Consider the following 21,770-nt stretch of genomic DNA (forward strand, 5'->3'; position numbering starts at 1 on the left):
AGTGCCTGTTGTGGTGATTTTTGTGATGTGGATATTTCCCACCATCTTTCCTTCAACTTCAATAGGCTCTGAATCAGACCTCAACAAGTCATTTATTGCTGGACTATGTAAAATAAAATAAATTAAATTAAATGGAAATCATGCTTAGTCTGACTCACTGGGCCCGATTCTCTGTCTCGCACTAATGTAAATCAAGAATAACTTGACTGAAGTAAAAAAGGTGAAAAAATCAGAATCAGGCCCTTGATTTGCAGTGTGGAGACTGGCCCATTAAATTTAATCTTTTCACTTGTATTTAATTTGTTCTGCTCTGGTGCTTACTGAGCTATGAGGATTCTGTGGATATCAAAAGGACCGCATACTGTAAGACTGCCAATCCAGCATCTTCCAAGAACACTACATTCACTCCCCCGCTCCTTTAAAATAACTTCAGTGTCCTATTACAAGTTCAGTCAAAAGCACAGTCAGAGTCCCGTAGATTTCAGTGTTTCACAAACACCTTGACATTAATGGCGCAAGTAGATGCATTTACAGCCTTGAAATTGAGTTATTAGAAGAAGAGGACGACGTTCTCAGCTGTGACTCCAGGTTATAAAAATATCGTCCTCTATTACAAGGCTGCAACCAATTAGGATAAATCCTTTCCATATTGGGGATAAAGAAGTGGTTGAAAGCATCAGGAGTAAACAAGGTCACTACTTAGTATATTCTAAACAAGTAGTAAATTGCAGATGTTATATAACATTTAAGTTCATTATGGGAACAGAGACCTTCCCCCTTCCACCCCCCCCCCCCCCCCCCCCCCCCCCCCCAAAAAAAACCTATTATACTTACAGGCTACATTTATTTAGTCTGTAAAATTTGTGTCTGGCCACACACATCCTCCACACATATTTTGCGGTTTCCATGTCCTCCTGTCAAACAAAATATATAGATATACAACAAAATATACAGGTTAAAATATACAGGCCCAACTCTTGGTCCCATGGAAGTCAGTGAAAGTTTTACCACTGACTTACCTTGGAACAAGATTTGACCCACTTCCAGGGCCGGCTCCAGGCACCAGCTTAACAAGCAGGTGCTTGGGGCGGCCAAGGGAGAGGGGCGGCACCTGTGGCAATTCGGGGGCGGCAGGTCCCTCACTCCCTCTAGGAGCGAAGGACCTGCCGCTGAACTGCCGCCGCCGATCGCAGCTTTTTTTTTTTGCTTGTGGCAGCAGCCGGCCCTGCCCACTTCATTTTGATGTAGCAGTTTCTATATCAAAGTTTCTTAGGAACCATGTAATTTGCAGGACTAATCCAGCTGCTCAAGCATGAACACTCCACTAGATTAAAAAAAAAGTTGAAAATAGCAGCCTTCTGTTGAAGACAATCTTATGACTCAGAACACTGAATAACCATATATACTGTGCATATCACACTTTAAGACTATTACAAAAATTATATCCTTGAAGAAGGGAATAGACAAATGCTTTAAAGGCTCAATTCTGCAAGGCGCTGAGCACTCTGGCCCTGACCCAGCAAAAGCACTTAAACATGTACTTATCTTTAAGCATGTGAATAGTCCCATTGACTTCAAAGTCTTATTTAAACACATGCTTAAATGCTTTGCTGGTTTAGACCAGAGTGCTCAGCACTTTTGGTGTACTTACGAAAGATAAGATTTCTTAATGCCTTTTACTTTTGTATAAAAACTGCTGAAGCAGCCATAGAATTTAAAATGTTATATTTGTGCCACCCTTATAATTATAACTTTTTAAAAATTGTAACAGCAACTAAAAAACCTCCACATAACTACAAAGTTGAAAAAAAATATAACATTTTGGACAAAAATAGTTTGAGGGATTGTCTTATTTTGTGGTTTACTTGTATAGCTTTAGACTGAGAGAAATAAAAACTCACTCACTTACAGTTTGGAACTGGATTGTCTCTTCTTTATTTGCCAGTTCTAATGCAAAAAAGGACTTGTTGTGGGACATATTGGCAATATCATGCCATCTAAGGATATAGGGAGAAGACATGACAAGTAAGCTCTGGATTTTCAGCATACAGAAAATATAAATGAAAAACAAAACCTATCTTTGTTGGGGGATGAGGACTAACTGAGCAATAACTCCCCCTTCTCCCCCGCCCCACATCTGACTCATGTGTAGCAAACTCTGCAATAGTGATTAAAGAAGCAGACTATAACTTCACACCCATTAAATTATTGTTAAAAGGAAAATGGGGACGTAACTGTAGTTCTTTGGAGAATGTACAAGTGTGAGTAGTATTATTTATAATGGATAATACTTTGCTATTCCTGCTCAACTTTGCTGTCTTTCAAGTTATTAAACTTTTTTTTTATGCATTTAAGACAAGAAACTAGCCATTAGCATGTCCTGACTGCTTGAAAGTTAATCACTCATTGTAAAAGAAAAGCTGTGTCCAGTAACCAAGAATGCTCAGAGCGATTAAGACCTGGTTAAAATGAATGAGAAGACAGGCAAGGGTGAGCAGACCTTGGGGCCCGTAGAGATTCACTGTGCATGGCCCACTTACTCTGGGGTTGCAGAGAGGTTCCAATATTTGGTCCTCAGTCAGTCACAAACTCGATTTGATCAGATAAAATCCACTGAGAACAATGTTTACCTGGCTACAATGGTAACTATAAATCACAAATGTCCTTGAAAGTAACCTTCCACATGTGTCGCTACACGACATTCATTTGGTAGGCCAAATTCTGCACATGGATGCACATGTGCAGCTCTTATTGAAGGCAGTGGGACTCGTGTGCTTGCATCCAAAGGTGAAATCTGGCCTATTGGAATTGGGCCCTGGATACATGGATCTCAAGGCCATGCCTAGTATGGAAAAACATTTTTAAAATGTTTAACTATGAGAATGCCCCGGAAGACTGCATGCTTCACTACCAGTGACAGCCTAATTGCAAACAGCAAACGATCTATCACTTCAGAATAGTAACAGAATAGTAATGCAACTCTCCTCTTCATATTTCCATATATAGACCACCACACAGCCCCTCAACATACCAAAAAAAAAAAAAAAAACCAAACATGCACATCAATTACTTGGGGATGTGCAATCGTAAAAGTATGTGCCTGTATCTGGCAAAATGATGCTGCCTTTAGAGAGTCACATGCATTTGCACAGAGGAATATACATAACTGTAGGTGAAACACATATATAACTAGATCTAAATGAACTAATCCTGCAGCAATTATATAGGTAAAACTCCCATTGACTACAGTATGTATGCACAAGGACTGCAAGACCGGGCCCATGTTTGGAACTGTGCTAATGAGTAAGATCTGTATTCATCCAAGATGCCATGAAAGCAACTGGGGACTGCACATAAAATGTTAATTTGCAAAATACTTATCAGCATTATTCTGACAGGGGACAATACTCACCGAAATATAACAGGAGGCCGGCCATTTTTGTGTTTCACAAAGATACCATCAAGACATGCCCCAATGAATAGGTCACTTCCCTGGCTGTCCTGGAAGTAGTAAACAGAAATCACAAGAAAGAAACTCTTTATGAGCCAAAGTTACAGCAGCAGCAACTATTCACTTCAGTGAGGTCACAGAAGGGTTCTTACATAGGCAATGCAAATCTTAATCTTTAGTTTGAGATCATGAGCTCTCCTCATCATGCAGCACTAACACAGGACTCGATACAGCAGCCCTTATGCACCAGAGTAATCCCAGTGAAGTGATTGGGACAACTCAGGTGACTAAGAGATGGGGTATTGGGCCCAGGGGTTTCTTATACATTGGATTTTCTTGTTTTTTCTTTAAAATGGAAGAAAGATATGAAGATGGTTGCACTTGTTAAGTCACGTCAAGTGTCAAAGCCATCCTTACCTTTGCAGGGTAGCTCTCTTCACCATAGCCTTCCATTCTCTCTACCTCTTGCATATATAACATTTCTGCATCAGGAGGTGTAAGGCCTCTACAAATAAACACAACAGTAACTTTTAATCTAGTGATCAGCTTCTAATATTGTACCAGTGGGGGACTCCTACTTGTATTACTCTGAAGCAGGCTCTCAAAGCTCGAAAAGCACTTAATAAGATATCCAGGCTATCGCGAAATCTTGCTGCTTCTTGTCTGTTCAAGTGGCTAAAACACTTGCCCAGGTCCTGCCACTTGGACTCCTGTAACCTCTTCCTCTCTAGCTTCCCTGATTTCCATAACGCTTCTCGCCAATTCGTCTGCTATGTCTATTGAGACTATGTCACATCCCTCTTCAAATCCCTCCCCTGGTTCCCCATCACCCACCGTGTCAAAACTGAATGTCTAGTATTTCCATTCAGGGCCCTGCATAATTCCACTCCAGCCTGCATCTCAGATTACTTATTTCTTTAGCACAAACAGAATGCTTAGCACTGTACAGTACAAAAAAAAGACATTAATTTCTTATTATATCCCTTCTCATTCCTCTTTTCTCCTACAGTGACATCAGCCTCAGCTCCTGCACTTTCTTCTCCCACTCCCATCTACATTCCTCTTTCTATGCTGCACATTATGCACAGAACAAGCCCCCAATCCTGATAGGTCAATCCTCACCCCTCTCCTCATTCCAATTCCTCCCAAAGACTCACTGCTTCCATGCTGCTTAAAACAAACCCACAACACTGAGCCACATCAAACTCCATCTTCAGCTCAACATTATACTAACTAGAGGAAAAAAGAGTGAGATCAGGAAAACAAACAAGGAATCTCATCTGATACCCTCCTCTGGGTCTCCCAGTGCACCGTGTCTTATCTCTGTGACTCAGACTGTAAACACCTTGAAACAGAGGTTACCTTTAGATTGGTACAGCTCTGAGCATACCGTTAGTTCTTAACAAACAATAATAATTGTGGTCACAATTTCCATTACACTAAAATGAGAGATTAAAGAACTTTATAAACATTATAACAATGAAGCCACAATATTTATTTTTGCCCTGATAAGCAGCATTATTATGATGTGCATTTGCTATTTCAAATGTCCTGGCTTTACCCTGGATATAAATATCCACAGAAGCTTAAAATTCACAGCACAGACGGGAGAAATGCAATTTTCCCCACACTACTCATCCCCAGCTCTGCCTCAACTCTGACCGGGAGGAAACACCTCTGGCAGGAGAGCAATAGCTGTTCCTAATTATTCATTCCCAGTTAGTTGCACTTGTAGTTTTAGTGATTTGGAGACCTGTACTCTAGATATAGGACTGAGACAACATCATACGATAACAACTTTCAGTCCCTATTGAGCCAGGATGACTTGAACCAGCAACATATGGGTGAGAAGCTCTATATCGCACTACCTAAATATCCAACATCACCTATACCACAGAATCATAGAACTGGAAGGAACCTCGAAAGGTCTTCTAGTCCAGTCCCCTACACTCAAGGCAGGACTAAATATTATCTAGACCATCCCTGACAGGTGTTTGTTTAACCCCCTCTTAAAAATCTCCCATGATGGAGATTCCACAACCTCCCTAGGCAATTTATTCCAGTGCTTAACTACCCTGACAGTTAGGAAGTTTTTCCTAATGTCCAACCTAATTTGCCCTTGCTGCAATTTAAGCCCATTTCGTCTTTTCCTATCCTCAGACGTTAACGAGAACAATTTTTCTCCCTCTTCCTTGTAACAACCTTTTATGTACTTGAAAACTGTTATGTCCCCCCATCAGTCTTCTCTTCTCCAGACTACACAAACCCAATTTTTTCAATCTTCCCTCATAGGTCATGTTTTCTAGACCTTTAATCACTTTTGTTGCTCTTCTCCGGACTTTCTCCAATTTGTCCACATCTTTCCTGAAATGCGGCACCCAGAACTGGACAAAATACAGCGCTCCAGCTGTCAGCCCAGGGACGGTGGGGCTCCAGCTGTGTCAGTGCCCTACAGTGCCCCACTTGAGTTGGTGCAAGCGCTCCTGGTGAGGATGCACACCACTGACAGAAGGTGCATACTGTATGGACACACAGAACCGATTTAAATTATTGTGATGGCTGTAGGTCGACCTAACTTAAGTCGACTTAATTTTGTAGTATAGACAAGCCCTTAGATCTGAAGTGCTCCACAATTTCTGCATTTAGGAAATCTTACCTGTACTTTTGATGCAGCAGGGCCACTTTCTGTGTTGCTTCCTCCAGGACTTTTTCCTCTTGTAACCAATCCTTAACATAAAGCAGAATTTAGTTAAAGAGCTAGTAGAAGGAATTCTAAAGGATAAAATAATTAGTTCCTTCACTCAGTAGGAACCTGACTTCCAACTGAGCCTGTGGTTAGTAGGCTGTGAACAGATTACTGCAAAAACCTAAAACAACACACTTTGTTTTTCCCCCCACCATTTATCTTCACTATAATATACAAACATCTTTAAACATTGCAATGTCCTGGAAAACTGGGATCTATTGTGCAATTTAAAGCATTATGTGTAATTCAATTACCTGATAAAAACTTTAATTAGATCTACTTGCAGAACCTCAATAATTCATGCTTTGATTGGTTTGGGAGCAGTAAACGAGAGAGAGAAGTAGTGGTTCTCAGCCTTTATATAAGCATGTATCCCTTTGTTGAAATCTCTCTCTGATCAAGCACTGCTATTTGTCAATACCGTGTTTGCTCACTTCGTAAGGGGTCTCCAAACCATTTGTTTTCTTTCAATAATGTCAGAAAAGCAGCTGAAGAAAGTACTTACCACAGGAAACAAGGCAAATCTTTGTAGAAATTCCTGAGATTCATACTGATCGTAGTCTCCAAAGTCAGCTAAGGAAATGAAAGAACAGGTAGGATTCAAGTACTTGTGATGATAAAAGGATTTAGTTCAGTGTGAAGGATGCGCTCTCTGTACAGTATAGCTCCGTAATAATGAACTCTATTTGAAAGTAGCGGATGACACTGTACAATAGTCAGTAAACTTTGCAAAGTGTAACAGTTAAGCAAATCACGTTGTGATGAGTGTATAAACCCCATACTGACCAAAAAGGGGCTAAATAGAGATAGAGGCCTAGTGTATACCTCAGAGTTAGGTCAACGCAAGGCATCTTATGTTGACCTAATTATAAAAGTGTCTACACTTAGATTTCACTCCTGTCAAAGTAACCGCCCGGCTAAGCCAACTTAATAACTCCACCTCCGCGAGCAGCATAGAGTCAATGGGTCGATGTAGTTCGGTCAACGCAGTGTCAATGTTGACACTGCGTTGCTTATGTCGACGGTTACTGGCTGTCAGGAGCCTTACCACAATGCCCCACACTGACAGTACAATCGACACAAGCATTCCTGATGAAGACATGCACAAGGACACAAGGAACAAAGTGTAGACACACTTTTACAAGAAATGTAATTTCTGCAGTGGTTGTATGCCAATGTAAGTTAGCTCGACTTAATTTTGTACTGTAGACATGGCCTCAGAGCTTGAATTAGCACCAACTTGTTATACCTGGAGGGTGCGTCAGGCTCACTGAGGAGCTCAGCTGGGAGAAGGAGACCCAGGAGAGTGGAGATCTGGAGTTCCTGCCCTGTGCGAAGGGTCAGACAGAAGCTCAGTGGAGGGAGAATTGTGGGGAAGCTACAAGAGTGGGAGTGAACGCTGGGGCAGGGGGCTTGAAAAAGTGGCAAGTTTCTAGCGAGGCAGCCCTGTGGGTTGGTGCTCTGTAGGAGAGAGGAGAACTGGGAGAACCGAAGATGCTCTAAAAGCTGAAACCTGGGCAGGCAGAAGTTGCTCTAGTTTGTATTTTTGTCTGGTTTCTGAGTTTTGCAGAGGGTTTCCAGGGGGAAGCCCTGCAAGGCTGAAGACGAGCTCTGGAAGGACAGAAGATGTTGTGTTACCACTATGTTGTTGGACATTATTTGTTTGGGGCCTTGATACCCTGGAAGGGGTGGAACTGTAGGGAGACCTGGATAGAGGCCAAGTCACCATCATTAGAGCCCTGCATGGATACAAAAATTTGGATTCATATCCATGGTAATTAAATTGTATCTGACCTAAGATCTGCACTCCACCTTATATAAGGATCTGCATTTGTACTAGCACCCTCTAGAGCAGCACTTCTCAACTGGGCATCTGTGGCCCCCTGGGAAGCTGTGAGCTGGTTTCAAGGGGTCCAGGGCCCTGTGGGGCTCCGGGCTTCAGCCCTACGGGCAGACCCCCTGAAATCGCTACCCTGCTGATTGAGATCCCCTGCATAATAGAGAGCCCGGCACAGATAAAAATTTGGATCTGCATCAAATCTGTAATCCAGAGATGGTAAACAAAGATCAGTATCCATGGATGCAGATATCTGTGGATATGAAGCTGTTATCTGCAGATTTTCAGGGTTCTAACCATCGTACCAGATCAATGACATAGCGAAAAGGAGAGCAAGGCAGGGTTGCTGAAATGCCATATCACACCAGGAGGGCGGGGGGTATTCTGTGGTGGTGAGACTTTCTTTCTTCCTTTTTCTCCTAAGATATCCTACTTGGTCTGTGTTCCTCTTCTGACTGGTCATGTGACACAGTTCAATCACTAATCCTTTTGATCTTAATACTTTAGGAACTCCACTCCTGTTCCTCTCTTTTCATTTGTTGTCCCTGCACCCAGTTGTATTCTGGCCCTTGGATTTTCCCTCCCCTCCCCAGGATTCAAGTAGGCCTGGTCCTGGTTTAAGGCTTCTTTTACTGAGGATGCTGGCTGTCAACATCCAAACCAACACAACTTCCACTGGGTGCAGAAGAATGGGAGGTAGGGAGGAAGGGATCTGTCAGGGAGATGATCACAGCTCCCTGATTCTCTACGGCAGTCCCAGTTCTGGTGCAGATTAGAACAGACTAAGGGCTGTTCTGACTTGCTCCACTGGGTATGGTCCCACAGAGACTGTACACAAGATAGGGATTGTTGTAACACACTGGACACTTCCCCTCCACACCCTAAAATGATCCCTGTGCTGGGAGACGTGGGGAGTGAGGCCTAGAAGCCAGTTCTGCATGCTCTGCACCTGCTGGAGGCTTCCCCATACTGGGAGTATTCACAGCAGGGACTTAGGGGAGGTTTTGGTTCTCTTTTGGTCACCCAATCAGCCCAAAGGAATCACACAGGGACAGAGAACCTGCCTCTATATCTGGCCCCAGCTGTTGAACAGGAGAAATAAAGTGGGCTAAATACAGAAGACATCAAGAAGGCCAAGGTGTTTAATGTATTTTGCTTCTATCTTCACTAAAAAGGTAGGTTGTGATCAGATACTTCACACAATTAATATTAACAAGGGGGAAGGAACACAAGACAAAATGGGGAAAGCACAGGTCAAAGAATATTTATATAAGATACATGTATTCAAGTCAGCAGGGCCTGGTAAGGAACCAGCTGAAGCAATCTCAGAACTGTTAGTGATTATCTTTGAGAATTTATGGAGGACAGGAAAGCTCCCAGAGGGCTGAAGAAGGGCAAACATAGTACCTATCTTTAAAAAGGAGAACAAAGAGGACACCCAGAGAATTATAGACCGTCTCCTAACTTTGACACCTGGAAAGATACTTTACTGGAACAAATTAATCAACAATCAATTTGTAAACACCTAGAAGATAACAGGGCTACAAGTAACAGCCAACATGCATTTGTCAACAACAAATCGTGCCAAACAAACCTAATTTCCTTCTCTATCTGGGTTACTGGCCTAATGGATAGGGGGAAGCTGTAGATGTGACGTATCTTGGTTTTAGTAAAGCTTTTAAAATAGTCGCAAGTGACAGTCTCATGAGCAAACTAGGGAAATGTGTTCTAGATTAAATTACTATATGGTAGGTGCTACACTGCTTGAAAGACCATACTCAAAAAGTAGTTACCAATGGTTCGCTATCAAACTGGGGAGATGTATTTAGTGTGGTCCAGCAGCGGTCTGTTCTGGGTCTAATGCTATTCAATATTTTCATCAAGGGTTTGGAGAATGGAGTGGGGAATATGCTTAGAGATCTGAAGATGGGAGGGATTGCTAGCACTTTGGAGGACAGGATTAGAATTCAAAATGACCTTGACAAATTGGAGAACTGGTCTGAAATCAACAAGATGAAATCCAATAAAGACAAGTTTAAATCACTTCATCTAGAAAGGAAAAATCAAATGCACAACTACAAAATGGGGAATAACTGCCTATGCAGTAGTACTGCTGAAAAGGATCTGGGGTTAATAGTGGATCACAAATTGAATAGGAGTCAACAGTGTGATGCAGATGCAAAAAAAACACCAAAATCATTCTGGGGTGTATTTACAGGAGTTTCAGATGTAACGGTCTGCTCTACTAGGCACTGGTGAGGCCTCAGTTGGAGCACCATGTCCAGATCTGGGCACCACACTTTAGGGAAGATGTGGACAAATCTGAGAGTCCAGAAAAAAAAAATGATAAAGGGCTTAGAAAATCTGACCTATGAGGGAAGGTTCAGAAAACTGGCATGTTTAGTCTTGAGAAAAGGAGACTGGGAGGGGCTCTGATAAAAGTCTTCAAATGTTTTTTAAGGGCTGTTTTACAGATCAATTGTTCTTTTGTGCACTGAAGGTAGGACAAGAAGTAATTGGCTTAATCTGCAGCAAGGGAGATTTAGGTTAGATATTAGGAAAAACTAACTAACTATCAAGATAGTTAAGCTCTGAACAGGCTTCCAAAGGAGGTTGTGGAATTCCTGTCATTGGAGGTTTTAAAGAACAGGTTAGACAAATACCTGTCAGGGATGGTTTAGGTATATTTGGTCCTAACTTGGGGCAGGAAGATGGACTAGATAACCTCTCAAGGTTCCTTCCAGTCCTACATTTCTATAAATATCAGAGAAGCTATAAATTAATCTTCAGGAGAAAAGGTCTCAAGGGACCAGAGCGTCTGCTGAACGTCTGTTCCATATTTTCATATACAAATATAACTCACAAAAATATAGCTCTTATTTAGAAGTCTCATCGAAGAAAAGTACATAGACAACAGTCTTTAACTGAGAATGAATAGTATTGTGTGGGCTAGTATTCACATTTAAAGGAGACTTCAGCCATTTTAGATTAAGTTAATACTATACTCATGATCAGACTAGTGTTCGGAACGGATTTACTGTTACTATTAAAATCACAAATTGCTGTGGTATTCCTCAGTGGGGACAATGACAAATCACCAACTTGCCAAAATCCAAGTGTGCGTGTTCCTGGTAAAAGCAACTGACCCACCTTATAAGTCACCTTAGTTATCAAGCAGTACCAATCTAAAAGATCTACTATTCTACACCAGTTTTTCAGTGTGTTACTAACACATACAATTCCTCTCTTACAACCCTGCCAGATCAAATGAAGAATGCAAAAGTTACAGGATAAAATATTTTCCATCTGAGAAGAGGATTATATTGAGAAAGATTCCCATAAACAACTCACTGAGCAGAGACACATTTATACTCTCCCAAGAGCATAAAATGAGTAAGCAAGAACTTGGTAGATGAAGAGTATTAAAGGGCTAGCCTGCACTACAAAAAACTGATTTTACATAAATAAGGTATTTTTAATTCACCCTATTTCACTGGTAAACAAAGCAGAAAAACAGATTTTCTTCTTTAAATATGATGCTATCAATATGTACACTTAGTTAATTTTTAAAAAATCAACTACAAGTTTCATGTACTACACAAGTCCCTAAGTCCCCGGCCAATGCCGGTGTTTTTACAAACTATTAGTAGTTATATTGGAAGACAAAATGCAAGCAAAGGTTGTGGGAATGGAAGACTACATATAATTAGTCTGGTCATGGGGAAAACAGGTAAACTGTTAGTTCTGGGGGTTTCTAGGTTTTCTTAAATATATGTATAACCTATCCAACCTGCCCCCCAACTAGCCAACATTAAATGGCTAATTTCTTGTAGGCATCATGGCAGAAGGGGGTCTTCGGGAGAGATTTGAATGTGGGGTAACGGTCCTGTGGACTAGCTCTGCAAGCACATTACAGGCGTAGGGGGAGTTGGCGTGAGAGACAACATGGAGAAAAGAATATGGGTGTACAGACACATTCTTAATTATTAAAATGCATCCCCCTCTCCTGCTCCTAAACCAACAGGAGGAGATTGCAGCAGTTGAGACGCAATGAGGTCTAGTGGTCTGAGCACATGACTGAGAGCCAGGAACTCCTGGGCCACTGACTCCCTCTGTGGCTTTGAGTAAGTTCCACTGAAGTTAATACAGTTTTGAGGATCAAGCTCTTAATGACCAACTAAGTGCTGAGGCACCATAATTCAGGGGCATTAAATTATTATAAATTCAAAGCAAATATCATGTATTTTACAAAAAAGGCAGGTATAGAGCCACATAACTACATACAGAGTATCTACCATAACAGGGGGTGTTCATGTAAGCAACAAATATAAAATATGCATCCAAATATCTCAAGTCACCATCCCTAAAATTTACTTAGTGAAATTCCTTTGTTTACCTTGAACAGCTAAGCCAGCCAGATGAATTGCTTGCTCTAATGTGCAAGGAATGTTTCCCTCCAAGATATCTTTCTTCAATTGCAAATAATACTGGTATCTACAAAAAAAAAAAAAAAAATCCATGTCAGCTTTTTCATTTTTGTTTCAGTACAATATAGCCAAAAAATCTTTTGGAAGCCAATGAATTTGCATGCATCGTTCCTTCCAAATCCCCTCCCCTTCCCTCACTCTCTCATTATTGAGGAGACCACAATCCTCCTTGTCACTCAGTCCCATAACTTAGTGTTCATCTTCAGCTCCTCCCTCACCCTATAGTGTATCCATATCCTGCCACTTCTTTCAACACATCTCCAGGATCTGATCTCTCCTGCCTGCCCAGACATCAAAAATGTACTCATGTCCTTCTCATCGTGCTATTTAATTCCTATAACCACTTCTTCTCTCGCCTCTCTGACAATCACACCACTTCTCTTCAGGCCATTCAGAACACTGCTGCTGGTCAAAACAATCCCTGATGGTCAATCTGACATCACTCCTCCCTTTGAATCACTTTGATTCTTGCTTCTCCAGTACATCCACTGCAAGCTATATGTCATCCCCTTTAAGGCCGTACATAATCCATTCTCTTCAACCGGGTCTCTCATCCAATTTATCCAACCTGGTCTCTACCTGTGTCATTCCTCCATTCATCAAGGACATCACTTTCCCACAACCACCTTCTTGCATTCTTCCATGCCATTCCCTACGCAGGGAACATGCTTTCTGAGGAAGTCCAGCAAGCCACCAGCCTCTCCTCAAAGTACTTCCTTAAAACCTACTACTGCTGTAGTAAAACCTACATAAACATAGCTGACTAAAACATTTATTTACTCTGAATATATACATTTTTTAAAAGTTTAAACTTCCTCATGCGGTACATTAGCCCTTGCTCAATATTGCAAACACTTAAGCATGTGCTCAACTTTACTCACTTGAGCAGTCCCATCTGAAGTCAAATAAAGCACACAAGTTTTTTCAGCATGAGGGCCTAACTGCATAATTTTATTGGTATTGTCCCTGTCCCCCTAACTGTTTTACAACATCACATTGAACAATAGTTAAAGAGAGTTCCTGGGGGCAGGGATCTTGTCTTTTTACATTTCAGGAGGTACATCATGCCATTAGAAACAATAAATAAATGCATGTCAGACTAAACACATGAAAACAGATGTTTTCCATCTTTACCAAAGACTATTAAATACGGCAACCTTTTAACGTATTCTCTACTATTTTCCCCTCTCCCACAAGAACAGAGCCATGTGCTAGATGACAATAGATACCAGTGCTACATAAATCACACACAAATAGAGCTGGGACTAAAATCCTTTGCTCCCAAAACACACACAACCCTTTAGAATCATAGAATACTACGGTTGGAAGGGACCTCAGGAGATCATCTAGTCCAACCCCCTGCTCAAAGCAGGGCCAATCCCCAATTAAATCACCCAGCAGATTTTTGCCCCATATCCCTAAATGGCCCCCTCAAGGATTGAACTTACAACCCTGGGTTTAGCAAGCCAATGCTCAAACCACTGAGCTATCCCTCCCTATTTGTGTAAAAGGAAATCACCCTAACCAGGCAGTAGGTTTCTTGTTCTTCCTGCAAGACACCTGCTAAAGGAATATATGATGCTCATACAACTACCCCATCTTATTATGGGCAACTTCCCTCAAATGTGGGCCTTGCACTCCCTTCGATATGCCAAATATACAGGGCTGGCCTTACCATGAGGCGAACTGAGGCGGCTGCCTCAGGTGCCAGACTGTGGGGGGGCGCCACTAGAACCTGAGGCAAGGTGGGGAGACCCTGAGACTGAGGGGTGTACTGCCAGGGGGCAGCACCCCAGATAAAGGGGCACCGGAGTCCAGGGAGGGACACGGGGGCCAAGTGGCAGCGGGACACTGGCCTGCAGAGGGCGCTCCAATGCTGGAAACAAGCTAATTCCCGAGACGACCAGCAGGAGGCGCCGCAGGGGTAAGTCCCACATCGCTACACCATCCAACACATTACTGGCGTGAAATCCCCAATGGTGACAAAGTGGAGAGGCCATGGCTTATGTACTCAAAAACCCAGAATGCTGCATACTGTTTTTGTTGCAAACTCTTCCAGTCTAATGTTCCAGCCACATTGGGTTCTACAGGAACAAAGGACTGGAAAAATCTGGCTAGAAATCTGGCATGCCATGAGAAGGCAGCAAATCACCAGAGAGCATTCCATAGGTGGAAAGAGCTTGAGATGAGACTAAGGTTAAAGGCCACCATAGATGATCAGCATCAAGAGAAGATTGCATCAGTGTCTCTTTACTGGCAAAATGTTCTGAAAAGGCTCATGGCCATTGTGAGAATGCTTGCTACCCAAAACCTAGCACTGCGTGGCACTTCAGATCAGCTGTATGTGCCAAACAATGGAAACTTCCTTAAAAAATTGTGGAGCTGATGGTTGAGTTTGATGCTATACTCCAGGAGCATCTAAGAAGAGTCACCACCCAAGAAACGTATACACACCACTACCTTGGAAAACCAATTCAAAATGAGATCATACAGTTACTGGCAACAAAAGTCAAACAGAAGATTGTGGCAGATCTGAAGTCAGAAAGATATTACTCTGTTATTCTGGACTGCACACCTGACATCAGCCATACGGAATAAATGACTTTAATGGTGCATTTTGTAACAACAACAGAACCTAGTGAAAATGTCCCTGCAATGATGACTGTCAGAGCATTTTCTAGAATTTATTGACATTGATGATACTACAGGGGCTGGTATGACAAATGTGCTTCTTAAAAAGCTGGAAGATATGGGAATTGCGATAACTGACATGAGAGGTCAGGGCTACGATAATGGTGCCAACATGAGAGGAAAGAACAGAGGAGTGCAGACACGGATCCAAGAGTTAAACCCTCGAGCTATTGTGTCCCATGCAGTTCTCATTCACTGAAATTAGTGGTCAGTGATGCAGCATCAGCTTCTAGTGAGGCTGCTGAATTTTTTAATGTAATTCAAAGCATCTATGTATTTTTCTCTGCATCAACTCATCAATGGCAAAGTTTGAAGCAACATCTGGGAACATCCTCTCTGACACTGAAACCACTGAGTGCCACACGATGGGAATGTCGAGTGGAGGTGATAAAGCCTATCAAACACCAAATTGGGAAGATAGATGATGCCATAGTTGCCATTATAGAGGATAATGCTATGACAGGAACTGTTCGTGGGAGAACAGTGGCAGAGGGAAATGGAATCACCAGAAACATACATAACTTCAAATTTCTGTGTGGGCTTAGTGTTGTGGTATGACATACTGTTTGAAATAAATGTTGTAAGCAAGAGACTCCAAGGTGTTGACCTTGATATCTGGAGCAATGGAACAACTGGACAAAGCAAAGTCATACCTACAGTCTTACTGGTCAGATGAGGGATTTCAAAACGTTCTGAAGAGTACACAGAAGTTGGCAGAGGAACTTCACACTGAAGCTATTTTCCCTCCCATTCAAGAGTCGCCGAAGAAGACGACATTTTGATTACGAGGCACAGGATAATCCCATAAGAGACCCCAAACAACAATTGAAAGTTGAATTCTTTAACCAAGCGCTAGATTGTGCAATACAATCAGTTGAAGAACGTTTCATGCAGCTCAGGGAACACAGCAGTATATTTAGGATGTTGTATGATATTCCAAAACTCCTCACTATACCTGAAGAAGACCTACACCAGCAATGCAGGGCACTAGAGACAGTGTTGACACATGATGACATGAGCGATATTGATGCGAGTGATTTAGGTGATGAACTGAAAGCCCTTTCAAGATACATTTCAGCAGGATCAACTCCGAAGGCTGTTCTGGAATATATGTGCACAAATAAGATGACCACCCTCTTTCCAAATGCTTTTGTTGCTCTGCGCATACTTCTAACACTTCCTGTAACAGTTGCCAGTGGAGAACGCAGCTTCTCCAAGCTGAAGTTAATAAAAACACATCTATGCTCCACAATGACACAGGAGAGGCTGGTCGGCCTTGCAACCATCTCAATAGAGCATGAGCTGGCCCAGACTGTGGACCTTCAGCAGGAAGCAGTTCAAATCTTTGCAACCAAGAAGGCACGGAAAGCACCACTTTGATTATTCAAACAGATAAAAATGCCAGTGTTTACTATGCAGACAAGAAAAGTTACATTTGCTGTTCAGGCATTTGAAAGTTAAGTGTTACTTAAAATTTTTGAACAAGGCATTTTAAGTTGTTAGTTCCCCTTTATTGGGGTAGGTAGCAAAGCAGTACCATGAGAGGAGTAGAACAGGAAGAAGGCAGAATTGAGACCTTTCAAAGTTTTGGCCCAAGCGAGGGGGTATGGGGCGTCATTTGAGCTCCCCTCCTCAGATGCCAAAATGTTGTGGGCCAGCCCTGCAAATATACCACTTGTTTAACACTCTTTGGACCAGATTCTGGTATAGAGCAGGAGTAAGCAACTCCATGAACTTCTCTGAAGTTAATTCCCATCTTAACTGATGTGAATTAGATAACAATCTAGTCCTTTATATCTAGCTGCCCACAGTATAGGAACACAGAGTTTGCACCTGAACTCAGGTCTCATGCATGGCAGTATATTGCAACATTACTGAGCTATTGCACTAGAAAGTTTACAGGCTCTGTGTCTGCTAAGAATGTCTATATTAGAAATACTGGCAGTTTCATTCCACTGAATTAGAAAACTGCCTAATCGAAGTGAAAGCTTTTAATATTTTGATCTTGCTGAAACAATTCCTGATACATCAACCTGTGGAATCCTATACCAAGCTTAGGACCTAATCCAATACCTGTTAAAGTTGATGGAAATACTCCATGTCTTGGAGTTGGATCAGGCCCTTACAAACCTGGAAAACAACTGAAAAACAGCCCACCGTGCATTTTAACCTTTTATAAAGAAAACAAGCGTACAGCTTTTCCCATGCAAAATGAGAACCAAAGTCAACAGGACTTGTACTACACCATATAATATGGTGGAGCTGCAGGATGTATTCTGAGACACCCCACTGCATTAAAGCATAGCAGCCTGTAGTTAATGTTGTGACAGTTCTCAGGGTAACCAGGACTGAGAGTCATCTCGTTACCCCTCTGCCTTCAGTGTGAGGGAGTCTTGCTTGTGCTTAACTGGTTGTCAGCTCCCTGAAAACACAAGCCTATTAGCCACCCAAGCACTCTCATCTGGGCTGATATTCACCATATGAAGAGCTGATCAGTGAACATGCTGAACTGGATTCTCCTTTACAATTAACAGCACTTCCTGGCACTTGTGCCTGTGATCAGTGAATTCACAAAGCAACAGTGGAAATGGACGCACAATTTCCTATCTGATATCCATCTTTATTGTCTATAATCACACTACGCCTTAGATAGGACTTTGCAAATATGGTTTATGAATACCAGAGTGTGCTGACAACAGGACAACTTGCCTCTATCAGCTCTTCAGGTAGTAAGTGTTGGATTGGTTTCCTGAAGCAAAGTATTCCTCTGAAAGAAAAGCCTATAATAATTGAAAGGCTGATCATGCAAGCATGTCTGTGAGTAACTTTACTAGGCTCCAATGGACTCATAAGGTCATTGGGAAAATTCATCTCAAGAGTAACTCCATTATTATATAGCAGGGATCGGCAACCTTTGGCACACGGCCCATCAGGGAAATCTGCTGGCGGGCCGGGCCGGTTTGTTTACCTGCAGCATCCACAGGTTCGGCCGATTGCAGCTCCCACTGGCCGCAGTTTGCCGTTCCAGGCCAATGGGGGCTGCAGGAAGCGGCAGCCAGCATATCCCTCGGCCCATGCCACGTCCCGCAGCCCCCATTGGCCTGGAACGGCGAACCATGGCCAATGGGAGCTGCGATCGGCCGAACCTGTGGTCACTGCAGATAAACAAACCGTCCTGGCCCGCCAGCAGATTTCCTTGACGGGCCGCGTGCCAAAGGTTGCCGATCCCTTTTATATAGTCTAAATACACTAAAAGGATAATAAATGCCACAGTTTGGGCACAGTTTCTGCCTTAAGTCTGCATTTCCGTTTTTAAAAAGGTTGGAAATCAGGCAATTATGTCTATTTTAAGAAGATTCATACGTTAGAATGTTAAAAGCTGAATTTAAAAACGTGTGCAGTTTACCTGGTAATCTCCTGCTGAAGCTGAGAAACAGTAGGCACATAAAACACCACTCCAAAATATACCGTCGGCTCCAAAGCATATTTGTCCAGTTGCTTTTTTAGAGGCTTGTCCAAATCTACCCACCGGCGCTGGTTCTGCTTATTGTAATACCACAGACTGAAATAAGTAATCTGAAAAAGAGGGAAGCAATTCAATGATCAAATCATGTCAGTATTGCAATACCAGATAAAGTGCATATATCATGAACCTGGCACTGTCTCCATCTTCACAAAAGGCTAGAGATACAGGATTAAAAACAGTTTAACACAGCTTTATAAGCCTATAGTCTTAGGATTCAAAACTACCAGGAGCACTGAAATATTTTTAACAGTAATAGCATGCCATATTAAATATCTGAAATAACAAAACAAACCCAGGTAGTTGAAGAAAACACTTTTGGTTGCCTAATATATAAATTAACAGCCCTATTCCAAAAACACCACCAGCTTTTATTATTGTGAGCATTCTCGTTGACTTTGATAAGACTATTCACATAAGTAAATAATATTCTTGGTAGTAAAAGTTTACATTTCATGATGCAGCATTAACTTCATGATGCAGAATCAGACTCATTCAAATCTAAATTTCACATCATACAAGAAGTGATCAATAATGTCTGATTTGGCAGTCTTTATTCCTGTGAGTAACGATTTCAGAATTGGGTCCTCGATGAGCACGGACATGGGTATAAAATGTCAATCTAAAAATCAGACAAGCCATCAGTATTTTTATTATAATAGTGATTAATATAAAGCATCAATGTTGTGCATTGGTATCAGTGACAGTAAGGAATTTCCCCAAGTGGTTTATACACATGCACGGTTATAGATGGTGCAGGTAGAAACACCTATAGACTGCCTAACACTTTTCTTTAAAAGACCACGTTTCCAGTTCCTTATAACTTTGCAATGTTAACTGCCAGGGCTGAAACATCCTATGCCAAGAGTCTGCCTCAAGTTGATTTCCCCCCATCCTCCCCATACTAAAAGGGTCAGTCATTTCTGAGAATGGGAGTAGGAAAAAACGTGTTTGCCCATGTTCAAAGAATGTGTAAAACTGTTTCACTGGGAAGCTTTAGAACCTCCATGCTTTGCAGCAGGGACTTGAAATTTGTCCAGGGTGTTGACTTGGTGTCAGAGATGTGCCTTTTGTGGTTGTGCTAATGGATGGGGGACTCACCCAGGATGTGGGAAACCCCCAGTTCAAGCCCCACTTTTCTTGAGGGAGAGAAGTGATTTGAACAGGGATCTGTTACCTCTCAGGCAATTGCTCTAGCCACTGGACTTTAGGATACTCTTATATGGGTCTCCCTCAGTCTCTCCTATTGAAGTTGTTAGTTAACTAACTGAATAACTAAATATTAATTGGGCAAGTGAAGAGTTAAATAACTCTATAATCTAATAGATAGGGCAGTGGCTCTCAACCTTTCCAGATGACTGTACCCCTTTCAAGAATCTGAATTCTCATGTACCCCCAAGTTTCACCTCACTTAAAAACTTACAAAATCAGACAAAAATACAAAAGTGTCACAGCACACTATTACTGAAAAATTGCTTACTCTCTCATTTTTACCATAGAATTATAAAATAAATCAACTGGAATATAAATATTGTACTTACATTTCAGTGTATAGTATGCAGAGCAATATAAACAAATCATGGTCTATGAAATTTTAGTTTGCATTAACTTGGTTAGTGCTTTTATGTAGCCTGTTGTAAAACTAGGCAAATATCTAGATGAGTTGATGTACCCCCTGGAAGACCTTTTAGTACCCCCAGGGATACATGTACCCCTGGTTGAGAACCACTGAGTTAGGGCACTCACCTGAGAAGTGGCTGATCCCTGTTCAAATCCCTTCTCCCCCTCAGAAGGAGGGGGGACTTGAATCCAGGATCTCCCACATCTTGGGTGAGTACACTATCGACTGACTAGGCTAAAGCTTATCAAGAAAGTCCTCCTCCCCCAACTGTTTTGTTCCTGGCCCCTCATGCAATTTAGGAATGCCTATCTTCCCTGGTTCTTGGATCACTAGCAGAGATCGATGCCACACTGCAGCCTACATTTAAGAGCCTCTCTCTGTGACAGGACTGTGGTTTGCACACACCCCTGCGGTCAGCATCTCCCATTGGCTAGCTTAGTCGGCTCCCTGCATAGTATGCTGGCTTTGTGGATTGCAGTACGAGATGCCTCTCTCCCCCCATTCATTGTACAGGGTGCCTAGGTGCCTAATTCAGGCTTTGCAGATTGCAGTGATATTCTGTGATTTTCTAGGGATCTAAAAGTCAGGGGCTGCGATGCTCAGAATCATAATGCCTAAGTCCCTTTGTGGGTCTGGATGTAAGGTACTAGGATGAAAGCACCCTAGAAAAACTCAGGAAGATGATAATTTTGGGTTCAGTGCAGTGTTTGGATGGTGTGCAATAAACACCACACAGGGACAAAGCCACACACTGAATGAAGAGGATTAAAAAAAAGTATTGAACAGCTACCCATTGAATGACCCCATCAATGTCCATTGGGCACTGAATGAGGCATGGATCCTATGAAAAAAAGTGTTGATGATCATGTAATTAAAGGGCTTTTCTATACAAACAGCTAGACCGTAGCAAGTGGGGATGTGAAAGTGCCCCGCATTAGCCTAGAGCGGACTAAATGTCCGTGTGCACCCTCTAGATGCGCATAGGCTTTGACGGAGACTCACATCAGCAAGGTACATAAAGACAGGTAGTGTGCTGCAAGCTAGTGTGGGGTAGAGCCACAGCCCAGCTTGCCATGGTCTAATTGTTTGTATAGACATGCTCACTGACTACATACTATAATGTGCACACACAAGGAGCGGAATTAAAGTTACATGGGCAACCTTAATTATAGCATTTCCTAACTTCTGACTGTTCGAATTTGCTACTTAACAGCCTTTTATGTAAAATTACATTAAAACAAAGTAAGGTAGGTGAACTACAGGAATACAACTACAATAATGTAGACTCATACCTCAATTAAAGTTGAAGTATAGGCCAAGAGCTGCCAGATCGCACCTGCTGCTGTGAAAAGCTTGTGTATGTAAGCCTATTCTTACTACTGGTCCAGTCCATCTGCCCAAGTACTAATGCATT

The 21,770-nt window shown here is 42.1% G+C and overlaps 1 protein-coding gene across 1 annotated transcript in view; it reads right to left on the reverse strand.

The window, feature by feature from the left end:
- PTPN21 (protein tyrosine phosphatase non-receptor type 21) overlaps positions 1-21,770 on the reverse strand; it is a 62,039-nt gene that overhangs the window by 19,078 nt on the left and 21,191 nt on the right. The window contains exons 2-9 of the mRNA XM_026651414.1: positions 18,619-18,788; positions 12,431-12,528; positions 6,703-6,770; positions 6,108-6,178; positions 3,869-3,956; positions 3,413-3,501; positions 1,910-1,997; positions 835-914 (exon numbers count right to left, since the gene is read on the reverse strand). Coding sequence (XP_026507199.1) covers positions 835-914; positions 1,910-1,997; positions 3,413-3,501; positions 3,869-3,956; positions 6,108-6,178; positions 6,703-6,770; positions 12,431-12,528; positions 18,619-18,788 — 752 coding nt within the window. The remainder of the gene's footprint in view (positions 1-834; positions 915-1,909; positions 1,998-3,412; positions 3,502-3,868; positions 3,957-6,107; positions 6,179-6,702; positions 6,771-12,430; positions 12,529-18,618; positions 18,789-21,770) is intronic.

This window comes from Terrapene carolina, unplaced genomic scaffold (assembly GCF_002925995.2).
Source record: "Terrapene carolina triunguis isolate 2854851 unplaced genomic scaffold, T_m_triunguis-2.0 Scaffold96, whole genome shotgun sequence".
NCBI classification, from domain to species: Eukaryota; Metazoa; Chordata; order Testudines; family Emydidae; genus Terrapene; species Terrapene triunguis.